We start from the raw sequence: 20,401 nt of genomic DNA, 5'->3' as shown, positions 1-20,401 counted from the left end.
CATTTGTTCATGCTATGGCAACACTGCAACGTGTGGTTGTATGCAATTGAGCCCATATCCTTGTCTTTGGCAGAGAGCGTCCTCACCTGAACTTCATTCCCCCTGTTAAACACACATGTTGATCTTAAATAATTCAAATCAACTAAATGTAGACGTCCCACATCTCCTCTAAGGCTATTTCCAGTCCCTATTGATTTTCTGACCGCCTGCCCGTCTGTGTAGCTGTCTTTCTAATGTTCATCCTCCTATTCTCTCTCCATCATTCTCTCACTATCTCTCTCCCCCTGCCCACTCACCCTCTCGATCTCTCTCTCCCTTTTATCCTCTCTCTCCCCCTGCCCACTCACCCTCTCGATCTCTCTCTCCCTTTTATCCTCTCTCTCCCCCTGCCCACTCACCCTCTCGATCTCTCTCTCCTTTTTATCCTCTCTCTCCCCCTGCCCACTCACCCTCTCGATCTCTCTCTCCTTTTTATCCTCTCTCTCCCCCTGCCCACTCACCCTCTGTCTCTCCCTTCCTCTCACTCTTTCTTTTTCTCAAATGTTTATCCTCACTCACTCTCTCCCCTCCCTCTCTCAGGGCAATGCTGTCGGGGTACGAGGGGGCTGCTCGTCTCAGAGGTCGCCCTCCAGCCAACCCCCTGGTGAAGAGAGAGCCCAGGGAGGAAGCAGCCATGGCTCAGGGACAGAAACTGCTTTCTCTGGGGAAGAGAGGCCGGCTACCCAGCAGGTAGACTATACACTACACCTCAGGCCATAAGGCCTTTTTTTGTAACCTTTATTTAACTAGGCAAGTCAGTTAAGAACAAATTCTTATTTACAATGACGGCCTACACCGGCCAAACCCAGACGACGCTGGGCCAATTGTGCACCGCCCTATGGGACTCCCAATCACAGCCGGTTGTGATACAGCCTGGATTTGAACCAGGGTGTCTGTAGTGACGCCTCTAGCACTGAGATGCAGTGCCTTAGACCGCTGCGCCACTCGGGAGCCCTGTTAGACTACTGAGCCATCTGAGCTGTACTGAGCTGGCCTGATTATGCATCCATGATTATGCATCCATGCTGCAAACGACAACGTGAAAGTAATATTACAAGTCAGCACTGTATGGTTCGGGTCAACACAATATGTGCAAATGGTATTGCTATATCTCCATACTCTCAGCAGGTCGAAGGCGTGATTCTCTCCGATCTCCCTACCGTGCCGGGAGAATATAAGGTAGGGTGGTTATGCAAATCTGTGGCTACCGTTTCACCACTCTGGATCTTCGGATAAGACCGGTTACTCTGGGGAACCATAGTAGTTGTTGACCACATTGTTAGGATATGTATGACAGGTGATGGATTTTTGAGTGAGAGGAGGTCATTACTGAGCTGAATTTCTTGAAATTAAATCAAAATTCTTTTATTTTTGTTTGAAAATAGGAGGTCTGGTCATTTTTACTGTACATCTTTCAAATGGCAGCCATTTTGAATTGTACTTTTGTGCGTCGCTGTCTCCTCCCAGTCCAATTTCCTCCTCTGTCAATATTATATGAAAGCGTTAGCCATCTCATCTTATAGCACCGCCTGCATCATCTTATAGCACCACCTGCATCTCCTCTCTCTGAGTCAGTGTGGGACTGCTCTGCGTCTCCGTCACATCGGTCTCTGTACTCTCTAGCAGGGCCTTTGTAGACAGCCGCCTGCGCTGACACCCAGCTTTTAGCGAGGCTCCCTGGGGCTCTTGTCGGTGGGGTTGACAGGGTGTTGATGCAGGTGCACTGATCCAGAACTGGCCCTGGGCTGCACTGGCTCCACTCGGCTCAGTCTGTCTCTGTGGTTGGAGTGTGGTCAGAGCACTTCGATGCTGTGCAGATCCCAGAGACACAAGTAGGGCTGGGGAGGCCAGGGACCTCACCATACGATACTTCCCATGATACTTAGGTGCCGATATGATTCTCACAATTCTGTATGTATCCAACATATTGCACACTAAATGTCTGCTGCAGAGAGAAAATTTGTTTTGATCAGTCAGGGATATAAAAGTGCTGAAAACATGTTGGCTCATTATATAAAAAGACGATGAAGAACAAGATATAAGATGAACAATACCGGCGCAGGTACAGCCGACTAGCGCTAGCTAATGCTACCTTGCAAAAAATAATCATACTTTTTTTTTTTTTACAAATCGATAGTTTGAGCCAAAGTATCAATTTTATAATATAATATCGTCCAAAATAAAATTGCGACGTATAACTCTATCGATTTTTTTTCTTTCTTCCCCTCCGTCACTAAATACGAGGCATCTGTTTATACATGCACACACACACGCGTGCATACACACTCAAACACTCACGTAATGCTGGACTGATTCAATTAAACCTCCAATCTCCCTAAGCCCACAAAACCTATTTTAAATTAGAACAGATCCCTACTGTATCTGCAGTATTGATTCAAGTCAAACCAAATATTACCTCAAGACATTTCTAGCTAAAGTCTAATCAATCGTAAATTCATAAAAGAAATAGCTACACATCCCTACAGATTGTGTTTTCACCCTTATCCCCACCCCGGCCACTATGATTTACCCTCTCCTGTCAGCAGACTGATGTGGTATGGGAGAGACATCCCCGCCTCGTCCAAAGCTCATGTAAACGCAAATGCTCTGTCATTACGGAGCCCTACTGTTGCAGATGTTACCTGAGAGAGCAGGAGGGAGGGAGGGCACAACAATAATATATAGAGCAAACAGATTATAGAACCCTGCATCCTAGTGAGATTGATATTTAATGGTTTTCCCCTCATACAGCCCGCACTAGCCAGGCCCACACGAGCCAGGTTCTCCTGTTGTTAGGGCTAGACAGGTTCTCCTGTTGTTAGGTCTAGGGCTAGACAGGTTCTCCTGTTGTTAGGTCTAGGGCTAGACAGGTTCTCCTGTTGTTAGGTCTAGGGCTAGACAGGTTCTCCTGTTGTTAGGTCTAGGGCTAGACAGGTTCTCCTGTTGTTGGGTCTAGGGCTAGACAGGTTCTCCTGTTGTTAGGTCTAGGGCTAGACAGGTTCTCCTGTTGTTAGGTCTAGGGCTAGACAGGTTCTCCTGTTGTTAGGTCTAGGGCTAGACAGGTTCTCCTGTTGTTAGGTCTAGGGCTAGACAGGTTCTCCTGTTGTTAGGGCTAGACAGGTTCTCCTGTTGTTAGGGCTAGACAGGTTCTCCTGGTGTTAGGGCTAGACAGGTTCTCCTGGTGTTAGGGCTAGACAGGTTCTCCTGGTGTTAGGGCTAGACAGGTTCTCCTGGTGTTAGGGCTAGACAGGTTCTCCTGGTGTTAGGGCTAGACAGGGTCTCCTGGTGTTAGGGCTAGACAGGGTCTCCTGGTGTTAGGGCTAGACTGGTTCTCCTGGTGTTAGGGCTAGACAGGTTCTCCTGTTGTTAGGGCTAGACTGGTTCTCCTGGTGTTAGGGCTAGACTGGTTCTCCTGGTGTTGGGGCTAGACAGGGTCTCCTGGTGTTGGGGCTAGACAGGGTCTCCTGGTGTTGGGGCTAGACAGGGTCTTCTGGTGTTGGGGCTAGACGGGTTCTCCTGGTGTTAGGGCTAGACAGGGTCTTCTGGTGTTGGGGCTACACGGTTTCTCCTGGTGTTAGGGCTAGACAGGGTCTCCTGGTGTTAGGGCTAGACGGGTTCTCCTGGTGTTAGGTCTAGGGCTAGACAGGTTCTCCTGTTGTTAGGTCTAGGGCTAGACAGGTTCTCCTGTTGTTAGGTCTAGGGCTAGACAGGTTCTCCTGTTGTTAGGGCTAGACAGGTTCTCCTGTTGTTAGGTCTAGACAGGTTCTCCTGGTGTTAGGGCTAGACAGGTTCTCCTGGTGTTAGGGCTAGACAGGTTCTCCTGGTGTTAGGGCTAGACAGGGTCTCCTGGTGTTAGGGCTAGACAGGGTCTCCTGGTGTTAGGGCTAGACTGGTTCTCCTGGTGTTAGGGCTAGACAGGTTCTCCTGTTGTTAGGGCTAGACTGGTTCTCCTGGTGTTAGGGCTAGACTGGTTCTCCTGGTGTTGGGGCTAGACAGGGTCTCCTGGTGTTGGGGCTAGACAGGGTCTTCTGGTGTTGGGGCTAGACGGGTTCTCCTGGTGTTAGGGCTAGACAGGGTCTTCTGGTGTTGGGGCTACACGGTTTCTCCTGGTGTTAGGGCTAGACAGGGTCTCCTGGTGTTAGGGCTAGACGGGTTCTCCTGGTGTTAGGGCTAGACAGGGTCTCCTGGTGTTAGGGCTAGACAGGGTCTCCTGGTGTTAGGGCTAGACAGGGTCTCCTGGTGTTAGGGCTAGACAGGGTCTCCTGGTGTTAGGGCTAGACAGGGTCTCCTGGTGTTAGGGCTAGACAGGGTCTCCTGGTGTTAGGGCTAGACAGGTTCTCCTGGTGTTAGGGCTAGACAGGTTCTCCTGGTGTTAGGGCTAGACAGGGTCTCCTGGTGTTAGGGCTAGACAGGGTCTCCTGGTGTTAGGGCTAGACAGGGTCTCCTGGTGTTCGGAGGAGGAACTCATGGTTAACCCTTTGTGAAAGATTACCACATGCCTTGAAGATTATGCAAGTTTCCTGTTAAATAAAAAAGAGAGGTGCCTAAGCCTAAAATTAGGAACAGTTACCTGACAACCATTGTAGCTGATCCGGCTGTATTTTACAGAAATGCATTGGAGTTTGTTATGTAAGACATCTGTATCAATATTTCCTGATCTAGCATCCATCCCTCCCTCGTGATGCAGTAAAAATAAAATCCCAGTATGCCTTTATTCTGCAGCAATGCAGCAGTGATATTTTGGCTCTTCTCTCTCTTATTCTGACCATAATCTGTTTGCGAAAGGGCGGCAAAGGCATAGAAATTACTTCTTTTTTTATGCACAGCTTCACTTTCTATAGGATTCATGGATCGTTCCACGGAATGAGTGCCTTTTACGTCCCTTTTAACATGTTAAGTAGAAATGTGCACAAATGTAATTTTAAAGCCTGTTATTTTAAATTAAGTGGCCTTTTAATATAGACCACATGGAGAATTCAATAAATCAGATTCATTTAGCATTTTGACGTTTCCCTCTGTGTACCCTCTGTGACTTCTAGGAAGATTTTAACCCACTTAAGCTCCAGAACATCTCCAAGTTTTCACCATCATTGTAAAGCCCAAGTTCTGTTGTTGCTTTGACAGAGTAATTTCTGAAGATTATTATGTATTTAATGTGATGAGTGATTCATCTAGGTCTGTGCCTCATTTTAAGGTCAAAACTTTTACGTGAACTGAACTCTTGTTTTAATGTGGTGAAACTAGTCCTTTTTAAATATTTTTTTTTTAAAAGAAACATTGAAAATGTAATAGTCAACCCATAGTGTAAAAGTAGGTGAACTGGTCCTACCTTTTTTGTCCATTTTCTGGTGTTTTGTAACCCTAACCCATAGATAGACAGGCTAAAAATGTTTTAGCAATTTCAACATTTTTATGAAGCTCGCATTCAATTGCCCCTCCCTGTTGCACACAACAAGCTTCTGTCGCCTGGTCACGACAGGATTTATGGCTGATTTCAAATGAAATCATCAACTCTGTTAGGGTCAGCCCCATTTGCTCTTATTTGGCACTTAATGGGCACTTACTATAGTCTTTTTATTTAACATCTTGATGGGATTTTCTACTTTTTTTGAGCATATGCTGTTTATGACAGAGTGTACAAATTAGGTGAAATCAAATGTTTTAAAAAAAAAAAAAATGTTTTAACCAAGTTCCACTTCTCAAAAGGTACAGAATTGGTAGAACCACCCTCATCACCCGTTTGTTTACATTTAAAAAAGGAATATATAATGAATCCTTGATTAGTTTCCTGGGCCGTCCTACCCCCTTGCCCTCTTTTCGTCTCATTAATCGTTCAATGTTTGTCGACTCAACTTTAAATTGGGGAGAAGAGACTCCTCGAGAGTTTTAAGTAATGAACTTGATGCTCTTTGAGCTGATTTGCGTATTATGAAACATCAACAAACTATTCCTCTGGGATGGTGTTGGCTCAACTTGGCTGATCCTCAAGGTTATTTCAGTCTCTGGCCAGTCTTGGAAATACTGACATTTCTTCCATGGGAACTGCCTTCAGTGCCTCGATTTCAGGCTCAATTCAAAAGCACAGCTGCTACTGTACATTATGTATTTACTGTAACAGTCAAAAGTTTGGACACAACTACTCATTCAAGGGTTTTTCTTTATTTTTACTATTTTCTACATTGTAGAATAATATTGAAGACATCAAAACTATGAAATAACACATATGGAATCATGTAGTAACCAGAAAAGTGTTTGCCTTGATGACGGCTTTGCACACTCTTGGTATTCTCTCAACTAGCCTCATGAGGAATGCTTTTCGAACATTTTTGAAGGAGTTCCCACATATGCTGAGCACTTGTTGGCTGCTTTTCCTTCACTTTGCGGTCCAACTAATCCCAAACCGTCTCAATTGGGTTGAAGTCTGGTGATTGTGGAAGCCAGGTCATCTGATGCAGCACTCCATCACTCTCCTTGGTCAAATAGCACTTACATAGCCTGGAGGTATGTTTTGGGTCATTGTCCTGTTGAAAACTTATGATAGTCCCACTAAGCGCAAACCAGATGGAATGGTGTATCGCTGCAGAATGCTGTGGTAGCCATACTGGTTAAGTGTTTCCTTGAATTCTAAATAAATCACTGACGGTGTCACCAGCAAAGCAACCCCACACCATCACACCTCCTCCTCCATGCTTCACGGTGGGAACCACACATGCGGAGATCATCTGTTCACCTACCCTGCATCTCACAAAGACACGGCGGTTGGAATCAAAAATCTCAAATTTGGACTCATCAGACGAAAGGACAGATATCCACCGGTCTAATGTCCATTGCCCCGTGCTTATTGGCCCAAGCAAGTCTCTTCTTATTGGTGTCCTTTTAGTAGTGGTTTCTTTGCAGCAATTTGACCATGAAGTCCTGATTCACACAGTCTCCTCTGAACAGTTGATGTTGAGATGTGTCTGTTACTTGAACTCTGTGAAGCATTTATTTGGGCTGCAATTTCTCTAGTGATCTTATCCTCTGCAGCAGAGGTAACTCTGGGTCTTCTTTCCTGTGGCGGTCCTCATGAGAGCCAGTTTCATCATAGTGCTTGATGGTTTTTGTGACTGCACTTGAAGAAACGTTCAAAGTTCTTGACATTTTCCGTATTGACTGACCTTCATGTCTTAAACCATAATATGGACTAGGTCTTTTACCACATAGAGCTGTTTTCTGTATACCACCCTACCTTGTCACAACACAACTGATTGGCTCAAACGGATTAAGAAGGAAAAAAATTCCACAAATTAACTTTTAACAAGGCACACCTGTTGATTGAAATGCATTCCAGTTGTGACTACCTCATGAAGCTGGTTGAGAGAATGCCAGGAGTGTGCAAAGCTGTACTCAATGTAAAGGGTGGCTACTTTGAAGAATCTCAAATATAAAATATATTTTGATTTGTTTAACACTTTTCTGCTTACTACATGATTCTATGTTATTTTTCATAATGTTGATGCCTTCACTATTATTCTACAATTGTAGAAAATAGTAAAAATAAAGAAAAAACCTTGAATGAGTAGATGTGTCCAAACCTTTTACTGGTACTGTATATAGTGTTGTAGTCTGAAGTAGTCTTGTCTCATACCTGTAGTGCAGGGGTCACCAATCATTCCTCAGTCAAGATCAGTTTGAGTCCAAAAGCAAGCCGAATCAAGTGCACCTAGCGCCAACAGTGCTAAATAAGTAAGCAAGGCTTTATCGTTGTGTTTTTTTTAATAGAAATTATGGAGATAGAATGCGTTCGACCGGTTTGGTGACCACTGCTGTACTGTATGTGCTTTAGCCAACTCTTCTTTCAGAGCATTTCATGTCATACTGCACACTGACTACAAAACATTTGTACGGGATATTTTGAAAGTCAGGCCATTCTCAAAGAATATAACACAAAGTATATGGCCTTTCTGCACTAGCCTGACTACCCAGGCCAAACGCTACAGCCACTTGCGTTTTTATTTATTTTCCACGATGAGTCTGGATTTTCTTTCCTCCCCAATGTCTTGTAGAATGCGAACACATTCTGACTGGTCCCACAAACCGATGGGTTGGGCCAGAGCCGGCCTACACGAATCATGAATTAAGACATTGGCTTTGATACTCTGATTGGTTAGAGACGATCCTATCACAACAACCCTCATTTTGGCATTAGCACAAATGACTTCCAGGACAACAGTTTTCAGACTAAATGTATGGAGCGATCGATATTGCAGCGGAATTAAATTCAGGATGAGTCGTCATGCAATTTCTGCACATTAATTGGCCAACTCAAATTGTTATTTCTTACTGTGGGAATTTAAGGTTATGCCGCTCTAAAATCTTTTGGGATTAAGTAACCAATTCAAAAGGTTAAATATTTTCACTATCTCACTTTATTATTGAAGACATAAGTCCCACACTAGAAGAGGTGGCAATACTGTAGTCTGAAGGTCTGAATTAAAATAGTTTCAGTGGTTCTCAGTAGTTTGCGCTGCATATTTTTACCATTCCAACAATTGTTGTTCACATCATTTCTGAAAATGATCTACTCTCAAACAGCAGGGTTTAACATTTCCTTTTCTGTGTGAGATGACATTTGCAGTAGATTTGATTGAGGATTCAGGTGTGGTCTCTGTCTGCTTCTAGATCTGTCAATATCCTCTTGTAGAAGTAACGTCATCCAGGAAGAATGGCAGAAGCTCAGTATAATCTCCTTTAAATCACTGTCTGACAGAAGATGACAATGAGGGAACTTCTCTGAAGTGGGGCAGACGGGTGTTATGCCTTTTGGAGGATACGCATTGAAAGTTATGCTACCGTAGATTTACTAAGACAGACATTCCTATTTAAGTCAATGCCATTATGTGTATATAGCCATGTCCTTTCTAGTTATGCTACTGTGATGCGGCCCTTTAATTTCAATCGCTCCACCAGATATATTCAGGTCAGACATCATGTATTCATTCAACTGCCTCTGAGCATGTAATAGAAGACGTTTTGCAGCTAAATGACAAGATGAGAGAATTTGCAGAAGCCGTAACTTTTTGAAAGCGTGCACCTGTATGATGTGTTGCTGTAGTTTGTCCACAGACACCTTGGTCCAGGTCTTTCTCGTTGAGAAAACAGTCCCACTTTAAACCAAGTCCATCTTATAAAGGCTTCATAAGCACTACATAAAGGCTTTATAAGCACTACGTAAATGCCAACAGTATGCAAAGCTGTCGTCAAGGCAAGTACGTTGAAGAATATGAAATGTATTTTGATTTAACACTTTTTTTTGTTTACTGCGTGATTCCATATGTTATTTCATAGTTTTGATGTATTCACTATTATCCTACAGTGTAGAAAATAGTAAAAATAAAGAAGAAACCCTTGAATGAGTAGGCGTGTCTAAACTTTTGACTGGTACTGTAAGTATTCAGACCCTTTACTCAGTACTTTGTTGAAGCACCTTTGGCAGCGATTACAGCCTCAAGTCTTCTTGGGTATGACGCTACAAGCTTGGCACACCTGTATTTGGGGAGTTTCTCCCATTCTTCTCTGCAGATCCTCTCAAGCTCTGGTTGGTTGGATGGGGAGCGTCACTGCACAGGCTATTTTCAGGTCTCTCCAGAGATGTTCGATCGGGTTCAAGACCGTGCTCTGGCTGGGCCACTCGAGGACATTCAGAGACACTCATGTGTTGTCTTTGCTGTGTGCTTAGGGTTGTTGTCCTGTTGGAAGATGAACCTTTGCCCCAGTCTGAGGTCCTAAGTGCTCTGGAGCAGGTTTCATCAATCTCCCTGTACTTTGCTCTTATCTTTCCCTCGATCCTGACTAGTCTCCCAGTCTCTTCCACTGAAAAACATCTCCACCGCATGATGCTGCCACCACCAGGCTTTGCCATAGGTATGGTGCCAGATTTCCTCCAGACGAGATGCTTGGCATTCAGGCCAAAGAGTTCAATCTTGATTTTATCAGACCAGAGAATCTTGTTACTCATGGTCTGAGTCTTTAGGTGCCTTTTGGCAAACTCCAGGTGGGCTGTCATGTGCCTTTTACTAAGAAGTGGCTTCCGTCTGGCCACTCTACCAAAAAAGGCCTGATTAGTGGAGTGCTGCAGAAATGGTTCTCCTTCTGGAAGGTTCTCCCATCTCCACAGAGGAACTCTGGAGCTTTTTCGGGTTCTTGGTCACCTCCCTGACCAAGGCCCTTCTCTCCTGATTGCTCAGTTTGGCCAGGTGGCCAGCTCTAGGAAAAGTCTTTGTGGTTCCAAACTTATTCCATTTAAGAATGACGGAGGCCACTGTGTTCTTGGGGACTATCAATGCTTCGGAAATGTGTTGGTACCCTTCCCCAGATCTGTGTCTCGACACAATCCTGTCTCGGAGCTCTACGGACAATTCCTTCGACCTCATGACTTGGTTTTTGCTCATACATTCACTGTCAACTATATACACAGGTGTATGCCTTTCAAAATCATGTCCAATCAATTGATTTTACCACAGGTGGACTCCAATCAAGTTGTAGAAACATCTCAACGACGATCAATGGAAACAGGATGCACGTGAACTCAGTTTCAAGTCTCATAGCAAAGGGTCTAAAATATATTTTACATTTTTTATACATTTGCCAAAAAATCTTAACCTATTTTCGCTTTGTCATTATGGGGTATTGTGTGTAGATTGAGGATTCTTGTTGTATTTAATCCATTTTAGAATAAGGCTGTAACGTAGCAGTGTGGGAAAACGTAGTGTTCTGAATTCTTTCCGAATGCACTGTATAAGTTATCGTTACGCATTGTGTACTGTTGAAGTTTACGTACACTTGGGTTGGAATCATTAAAATTCGTTTTTCAATCACTCCACAAATTTCTTGTTAACAAACTATAGTTTTGGCAAGTCGGTTAGGACATCTACTTTGTGCCTGACACAAGTCATTTTTCCAACAATTTTTTACAGACAGATTATTTCATTTATAATTCACTGTATCACAATTCCAGTGGGTCAGAAGTTTACATACTAAGTTGACTGTGCCTTTTAAACAGCTTGGAAAATTCCAGAAAAGGATGTCATGGCTTTAGAAGCTTCTGATAAACTATGTCAATTAGACTGAGTCAATTGGAGGTGTACCTGTGGATGTATTTCAAGGCCTACCTTCAAACTCGGTGCGTCTTTGCTTGACATCATCGGAAAATCAAAAGCAATCAGCCAAGACCTCAGAAAAAATATTGTAGACCTCCACAAGTCTGGTTCAATGCCTGAAGGTACCACGTTCACAATGAGCACTATTCACAGACCTATCATTACTGTGACCTCAGCACCAGACACAGATGTTTTTCCTCTGTCAAGAGAACATTGCCCATTGATGTACAGAAGTTTGTAAGATGGTACAATGGTGTTAATGCTATAAAGCCATTGCACTTTTATAGTGGGATGTCTTGTTATATCATGGTGAAATACTTTGATGTAAGCCATCCCAGGTTTATAAGAGGAGGTGACATCGTACGTAAACAATAACAAAGAGAGTCATTCTGGCAGTCGATCGCGATTGTCAATCTCCAAGGTATTCCTAGTCGATCGCCAAACATTTCTGTAAAAAACCCAACGATAAAGCCTTGTGTTCTTATTTTATTTTATTAGTCTCGGGCTGTTGGTGGTAGGTGGTAGGTGCAGCCAATTCAGCTGCCCTGCAAACTGTTGCCATTTCATGTGTCTGAAGGTACAAACTCTGCCTTCCCGGTGGGCCTGGAGAGGAAATGAAGTGCACTATGCCGACAGCTGGCCAATCGGATGACCGAGTCTGCAGTAACGTAGCAGGCATTAAAGAAAGCTACATTAAAGTTGATACTGTGAGATTTTAAAACATTTAAAACCATGACTATAGAGCGACTGTCAACGAATGCAGCAAAGAGCTGCTGTTTTTGAGTTCATGTTTAAGTTCTTACTCAGCACTGTCAACACTTTCTATTCAACACTTTTAGAAACCATAAAATGCACTTTCTTCCTATTTCCACTCAGAGCTACAACAAGCACTGCAGCAGTAATGAATTAGTAGGAAAGTGTCTCTATAGGCTTGTGTTGTTGTTATTATTAGCAGCTTGGGTCTTTTTTAATATCAAGAAACTTTTCACTTTCTCTGTTCATCGGAGTAATAACATGAATTTGTGCATGAGGCAGAAATAATGCAGTGCTACTCTAGTTTTGCCCTCAGCTGGAAGACGGTGTCCCTTATTGGTCAGTGTCAGTGGAAAGGGAGAGTGGAGGGATGTTGAGACCCTCAGTCTGCTGCTCTCTCCCTCCGCTGAGACTGAACATCAGATGCAGGCACCATCAGCCCAGTAAAATAAAAAGCAAATTATTTAAATGTATGCTCACTCAGCTGTGCCTCACAAATAATACAACAAGGGCTCTATTACTGGTGTGATCATATAGCCTATCTCAAATGTTGAAATATAATTTATTTTTTAATTCCGAAACAACAATGCATTGACAGGTAAATTCCAGCAAAGCCAGTATGCTGTGATAATGTATTGGACCTATAGCTTACTGCTCAAACATCATTGTTACAGTACTGTTTTTAATTGGTTAGTGTTGCATAGGCTTCCCTTTTTTAAGTCATGTTAATAAAAAATCAGAGCGGTAGATCTAGGCATGCATTTTGACTCAGAAAATGTTGGTGACCACTGCCTTAGACACTATGGATCCTAATGGGCTAAACAAGGATTTTTCACTGTCCTCATTCTATAATGTTGCCTTGATCTTTGGGGGTCTCTGTGTCTCTCCAGATTCGCAGACACCCAAATATCACCCATGTATATTTTGACATGGCCTATTGATTAACCAGACACACTATTTACATTCTCTCTCTCTCTCTCTCTCTCTAGACTCACAACTAAATATCTGCGAGTCAAAGAAGAGGATGAAGAGATTGACTTGAATAGCATGATTGAAGGTAAGGCATGATTTGACCATTTCCAGCTTTCTCCTCCTCATTGAGTGGGCTGAGTTTCAATTGAAACAGCTGGGGTAGATGGTTGACAGGTTGTCGTTAATTGGTATTAGTGATGTGCTGTCATCATTTGGATGCGTTCGCTGGCTCTCTGGAGTATTGTATGTTCATATGATGCAAAACGCGTCATAGCGGTCGTATTTCTGCTTGTACGAGGAATAGCTCAGATACACATGAAAACGTGTTACACACAGACACACACACACACACACACTTAATCCTGTGCTCTGTTATACCACTGGACGGGGTCAGAATGCTCTTTTTAAAGTTCAGTCTCATCACCAAAAGCGATTCAGCAGGGTGACCGGTTTTAATTGTCTAAGCAGCTTGCCGGCTGCGTAGCATCTGACAGGTAGTTGCTCTCTACGAAGATGGCTTGTTTTGCCAACAAGCAATATTCATCACTGGAGGGAGACCCAATTTGACTTGAGGTATTAGATGTCCGTCACGGTTGTTACGGGGCAATTTCTCTGTGAAATTGGTCGTTTTCATGTAGCAAGGCAGTATTAGTCATGAGTCACTGGATCACCTGGCCCCGCAATCACTCATTTTGATTACTGTGAGCGCAGGTGTAATTGAGTTCAAGAGTGGTTCAAAACCTAAAGTAAAACGCAAATCTTTAGATACAGGGCATTCGGAAAGTATTCCGATCCCTTGACTTGTTCCACATTTTGTTTCTAAAATGGATTAAATTGTTTTTATTCCCCCTCATCAATCTACACACAATACCCCACAATGACAAAGCAAAAACAGGGTTTTATCATCTTTTGCAAATTGATAAATTATAAAACTGAAATATCACATTGACATAAGTATTCAGACCTGTTACTCGGTACTTTGTTGAAGCACCTTTGGCAGCGATTACAGCCTTGAGTCTTCTTGGGTATGATGCTACAAGCCTGGCACACCTGTATTTGGGGAGTTTCTCCCATTCTTCTCTGCAGATCCTCTCAAGCTCTGTCAGGTTGGATGGGGAGTGTCACTGCACAGCTATTTTCAGGACTCTTCAGAGCTGTTCGATAGGGTCCAAGTCTGGGCTCTGGCTGTGCCACTCAAGGACATTCAGAGTCTTGTCCCGAAGCCACCCCTGCGTTGTCTTGGCTGTGTGTTTAGGGTAGTTGTCCTGTTGGAAGGTGAACCTTCGACCCAGTCTTAGGTCCTGAGCGCTCTGGAGCAGGTTTTCATCAAGGATCTCTCTGTACTTTGCTCTGTTCATCTTTGCCTCCATCCTGACTAGTCTCTCAATCCTGACAATTCCTTCGATCTCATGGCTTGGTTTTTGCTCTGACATGCACTGTCATCTGTGGGACCTTTATATAGACAGGTGTGTGCCTTTCCAAATCCTGTCCAATCAATTGAATGTACCATTGAATTGACCATTTGCAAAAATGTCTAAAAACCTGCTTTCGCTTTGTCATTATGGGGAATTGTGTGTATATTGATGAGGGGATATTTTTAGAATAAGGCTGTAACCTAATGAAATGTGGAAGAAGTCCAGGGGTCAGAATACTTTCCGAATGCACTGTAGGTTTTTCTTTTTACTACTCAGCAATTTTGAGGCCCAACAACATCTAGATTCCTTCATCTGTTCGGATAAGTTCATTGATTGTTATGAATTGGTAGGTGGTTTCCATGGCAACCAGAGCCTCTGTCCCATTTTGAATCGCAGTCAGCAGGAGAGAAGTGAGGGAGGGGGGACACAGGGAGGGTTAGTGCACGTGTGCCTTTTATTCGTTAAGCTGTCAGTTTCTACCAAGGAAAAAGAAACACGGCGTCGCATAAATGGAGCTCTTTTTCGGGCCGAGTGCATTTCTCCTACGGCCTATCGGAGTGCCATACTAATTTTAGCTCCCGCGACAGCAGCTCTTCCTGTGAGGATGGGAAAGAGCTCTAGGTGTGACGACAGAACGCATTACTGCCACGGCCGGAGCAGCTGCCAGCCAGACCTCACACACACACACAACACACAGAGAGCCAAACACACTCATACAATAAACACACACACTTTCACACACGCCACACTCGCCTTACCTCCAGGCCACAAGGCCCCAATTGCTACTGCCATGGGTTTGTTCTCTGCTGCCTCACCGAACTGAGCGAACTGATCCTTACTCTACTGTGGAGGATTGATTCTGGGGCCTGGATTTAATTTAGTACATTCTGTACTGACAGTGTGATAAGATGGTGAGAGATCACCACACAAAGAGAAATGAAACTGAAGAACACGCAGGAATCTCATACTTCTCACTCCTCGCAGCAGAAATTCCCATTCTTGTCAGTCGTTTCCTCTTTTGTTTTGTGGGACTTTTTTATTTTTCCCTCCAGTAACTGTAGGATGGCAAGTTGTCAGAACAGAATAGACTTGCCGGGTCACCCCACCCTTGGACTCTCTCATAGCTGAAATCCCTTCTGAAAGGGTCAGATGTGACAGTGACAGGTGTGAAGGTAGTGTTTGGTTGGTATTAGGACTGCTTCAGTCGCTTTGATTCAGCCGTGGCTAGAGATAGAGAACGGGAGAGAGTGATGTGTGGTGGAGCCCCGCCCGTCGCCACCGGCAGATGACAGACCGCAGAGGGCACATAGATGCAGATCATCACCTCTCTCTGTTCTCCTCTCCTCACCTCCCTCCGTTCTCCTTTCCTCACCTCCCTCCGTTCTCCTCATCTCTCTCCTCACCTCTCTCCGTTCGTCTCTCCTCACCTCTCTCCTCCTCACCTCTCTCCTCCTCACCTCCCTCCTCTCCTCTTCTCCTCACCTCTCTCCGTTCTCCTCTCCTCACCTCCCTCCTCTCTTCTCCTCATCTCTCTCCTCACCTCTCTCCGTTCGTCTCTCCTCACCTCTATCCTCCTCACCTCTATCCTCCTCACCTCTCTCCTCCTCTCCTCACCTCCCTCCTCTCCTCTTCTCCTCACCTCTCTCCGTTCTCCTCTCCTCACCTCCCTCCTCTCTTCTCCTCATCTCTCTCCTCACCTCTCTCCGTTCGTCTCTCCTCACCTCTCCTTCTCACATCTCTCCTCCTCTCCTCACCTCCCTCCTCTCCTCTTCTCCTCACCTCTCTCCGTTCTCCTCTCCTCACCTCCCTCCTCTCTTCTCCTCATCTCTCTCCTCACCTCTCTCCGTTCGTCTCTCCTCACCTCTCCTTCTCACATCTCTCCTCCTCTCATCACCTCCCTCCTCTCCTCTTCTCCTCACCTCTCTCCGTTCTCCTCTCCTCACCTCCCTCCTCTCTTCTCCTCACCTCTCTCCTCACCTCTCTTTGCTCTCCTCTCCTCACCTCTCTCCTCTATCTTGCTGGTACAGGAAGAGGCAGTCCATCCTGGGCCTTGGTCCACATTTTGACCTATTTGTAGTTATTATTTTGGGAGGATTTTTTTTCTCTCCTAACAATACAAAACAGACACATACAAACGACAGCATACAGGCAAACGCAACCATCAACGACATCACACCTGCCCAGACCCACCTGCTCACAACCCCATCTCCAGCACCCGCGTCACTCTCCGCCACATGGCCTCAAACTGCACTGTTTTGTTTCTCTCCGTTCAACATTTAGATAATAAAGCATTTGACCTTTCCATTGTGTTAACGATTTGAGGATTGATTGAGTTTCAGTCAAGTATATGTTTTTTTCAAGATGCTTGACGAGAAAAGAATCATCCAACCCATCGGGTATCTCACTGCCCCCTCATGCCATGTCTTGAAATAATGCGACACACAGATTTAAAAGTAAATGTACATTGTAATACTTCTGACAGCCAACTTTCTAACCTATAGCCTTTGGACTATAGCATTCCCAGAAAGCATGGATTAATGAGTCGTTGTTAGTTTTACACTTAAGACATGAGTCTACCGTTGTGCTGTAGAATGTGTGGATTTTTGTCTCTTGTATAATACATTTTATGGATTAGCTTCTACTGGATTAAGTGTATATTTTCATTAACTGTAATTTCATTAGTTATGCTCCAGGATTCCTTCCATCTTGTTAAAGTCTTGGTCCCCATAGTTTATAATTGAGCATGCTAGTTGGGTAGGTTTTGTATAGCTTACCGATCGCATGGATATCGTTTTCTTACTCAAATAGAATTCCCTCAAGATTGCTCTGATGTCCAAAAGATTACAAATCAACATTTTGTAATATGAAACGTTTTTTAAGTTGCATGTATTTGTACAAAGATTGTCCTATAAGATTGTGTTTTTAGGTGAGAGACACTGGTTCTTGTAGAGTATGCTCCATTTTCTTCCGTATTGTGTTTAGTGTTCTCAACTATGAAGTTGTTCTTAGATTTATCTTTTGAAAATAGACGCGTGAAAAGATTCTGGGGATGAGTATGCGCTTCTTCAATATGTACCCATTGTTCCTCAATACTATATGTCACAAGTAAATGCCTTCCGATATATCTGGATAAGTTAAAACCACCTAGCGTTGAATGGCGGGAAACCGGTTACCCAGATTTACTGCCCAAAACCACTCTCTTTTCCCAGGATAAATAACTGCAGGGTGGGGACAGAGCCCATCTGCATGATGAATCAACACTCAGGGTGGGGACAGACAGCCCATCTCAGTGTGGAACGCAGTTCAATGCATGTAGACCTATCATCTCTTCATGGCAACTTTTTTTTTCTTGTGACAAGTAAGCCTATATTTGCTGCAGCATAGCCTATGCTACGGTAATATAAAGACAGAATGCAAGTCTCATTTACTCATCTCCTTCTGGCTTTCAGGGGGGTCACCTTGTTGTTTTATTGTAAAGATTCTAATTGTTTTAAATGCAGCGTTTTTAAACAGCCTGTCACTCAAATATTGTTGCTTTGAGCACTCTCGCAGTCTCTCTACCAACTCCATTCAAATTGCATCCAAAATAGAATATCCTGCTCTCTCTCTCTTTATCTCTCTATCTATCTATCTATCTAGAGCGAGAGAGAGATTCTGAAAGTATTCAGACAACTGGACTTTTTCCACATTTTGTTACGTTACAGCCTTATACTAAAATTGATGAAATAATGTTTTCCCCTCCTCAATCTATACACAATACCCCATAATGACAAAGCGAAAACAGAAATACCTTATTTACATACAGGCTCTTTGCTATGAGACTTGAAATGGAGCTCAGGTGCATCCTGTTTCCATTGATCGTCCTTGAGATGTTTCTACAACTTGATTGGAGTCCACCTGTGGTAAATTCAATTGATTGGACATGATTTGGAAAGGCACACACCTGTCTATATAAGGTCCCACAGTTGACAGTGCAAAACCAAGGCATGAGGTCGAAGGAATTGTTAAATGGAAGAAGTTTAGAACCACCAAGACTGTTCCCAGAGCTGGCCAAACTGAGCAATCGGGGGAGAAGTGCCTTGGTCAGGGAGGTGACCAAGGCTCTGTCGAGATGGGAGAACCTTCCAGAAGAACAACCATCTCTGCAGCATTCCACCAATCAGGCTTTTACGGTAGAATTGCCAGAAGGAAGCCACTCCTCAGTAAAAGGCACATGACAGCCCTCTTGGAGTTTGCCAAAAGGCACCTAAAGAACTCTGACCATGAGAAACAAGATTTTCTGGTCTGATGAAATCTAGATTGAACTCTTTGGCCTGAATGCCAAGTGTCACGCCTGGTGGAAACCTGGCACCATCCCTACGGGGAAGCATGATGGGGACAGCATCATGCTGTGGGGATGTTTTTCAGCGACAGGGACTGGGAGACTAGTCAGGCTCGAGGGAAAGATAAACATGGCAAAGTACAGAGAGATCCTTGATGAAACAACCTGCTCCAGAGCGCTCAGGACCTCAGACTGGGGCGAAGGTTCACATTCCAACATGACAATGACCCTAAGCACACAGCCAAGACAAACCAGGAGTGCCAAGCTTGTAGCTCCATACCCAAGAAGACTCAAGGCTGTAATCGCTGCCAAAGGGGCTTCAACAAAGTACTGATTAAAGGGTCTGAATACTTATGCCACTGTGATACTGTGTGTGTGTGTGTGTGTGTGTGTGTGTGTGTGTGTTTTTCTCGTGTGTGTGTATATATGTATGCATGTTTTTTTTCATACATATGCAAGCATTTCTACAAACCTATTTTTGCTTTGTCGTTATGGGGTATTGTGTGTAGACTGATGAGGGGAAAAAACTATAACCCATTTTAGAATGAGGCTGTAATGTAACAAAATGTAGATAGTCTAGGGTTCTGAATACTTTCTGAATGCACTGTATATACTGTAGCTAATTAATGATTGGTTATGCGTAATAAGCTTCTAACATAGGCTCTGTCTCTTGCGTAATACGCAAGCACCTGAGCTCCGCTGGCCTCTCCTTTAAAAATGCTCCTTAGCTCTTGGAATCCCATGCAGGAAAAGCTAGACTAGAATAGCTTGCTGGATATTATTATTATTTGTTTTAGCATTTCTTAAACCTATAGACTATTCGAAGTGGAATGCAATCTCTTTTTTTGTTTGTTGTTGAACGTTAAATACAGCAGCCAATAGAACTCACGGGTAGTTTGAAAGAAGAGTGAACGCGCGATGGCTGTAGGCTATAGCAGTTATTCATTCAGACCCATAACCATTCAATCTTCTTGAAGAGAAGTGAAAGCCTTCTGCATCTAATTCTAGTCCTATATTATTCAAGGATGTCATTAGAATGATGAAGATAAGGACAACAAAACTTATTTCATTTAACTGTTGAAGCAGGGTGGGAATGAAGCAACAATAGAGAGAGAAAGAGGAAGTAGGCTAATAACATTAGGGGAATTATTATGAAAGGTAGGCTATATATGCGTCAGCCTACTAATTATAAATAGGCCCTATTATATTTCAAAATTAAAATCAAATTAGCTAGCCTATACACTTGTAACTTCGTAGGCCGCATGTGCTGCCCCAGAATGGCATGTTCTCTTCTGCTTTATCATGGTTTGAACGATGTGCGTAATTCCTGTCCATATAATCCAGTATAATACAGTACAGTAATGCAGTTTACACCAAAAAATATTAGCCTGCTGGAGCTAGTTTCCTTTATTTACCCAAGATAGCTAGCTATATCTATGGGCTTTTTCTGTCATGTGCAGTAGCCCATAACATATATGTATTGCATAATGGCACAATCATTTGGCCTTTTTTGGGCTTATTAAATGTCGTTAATGTAGGTTCTCATTGAATGTATTTAATATATGGCTCATCAGGCTCAGGTAGCATCAGTTTACAATTGTCATGCTGATCAAATCTCTAAACAAATCCTGACATTTATATGGTTTATAATGGTTTTGAATGAGACTTCCGATTTTGGTGGGAAATACCGGGTTACCCGGGAGAAAAGTGATTTTATTCTCGGTAATGAACATTTCTAAAATACCGGGAAAATATTCAACCCT

The 20,401-nt window shown here is 43.5% G+C and overlaps 1 protein-coding gene across 9 annotated transcripts in view; it reads left to right on the top strand.

The window, feature by feature from the left end:
* Positions 1-20,401, top strand: part of LOC115150204 (lethal(3)malignant brain tumor-like protein 4) — a 133,045-nt gene that overhangs the window by 59,532 nt on the left and 53,112 nt on the right. For all 9 annotated transcript variants that reach the window (XR_003867071.1, XM_029693323.1, XM_029693306.1 and 6 more), the window contains 2 exons: positions 580-729; positions 12,920-12,987. Coding sequence is in view for 8 of the 9 variants with exons in the window: in XM_029693323.1 (XP_029549183.1) it covers positions 580-729; positions 12,920-12,987 (218 nt within the window). In the remaining variant the exon portion in view is untranslated. The remainder of the gene's footprint in view (positions 1-579; positions 730-12,919; positions 12,988-20,401) is intronic.

This window comes from Salmo trutta, chromosome 2, assembly GCF_901001165.1.
Source record: "Salmo trutta chromosome 2, fSalTru1.1, whole genome shotgun sequence".
In the NCBI taxonomy this organism is placed as follows: Eukaryota; Metazoa; Chordata; class Actinopteri; order Salmoniformes; family Salmonidae; genus Salmo; species Salmo trutta.
The sequence above is the reverse complement of the archived record's forward strand: the minus strand, read 5'-3'. Positions and strand labels throughout refer to the sequence as shown.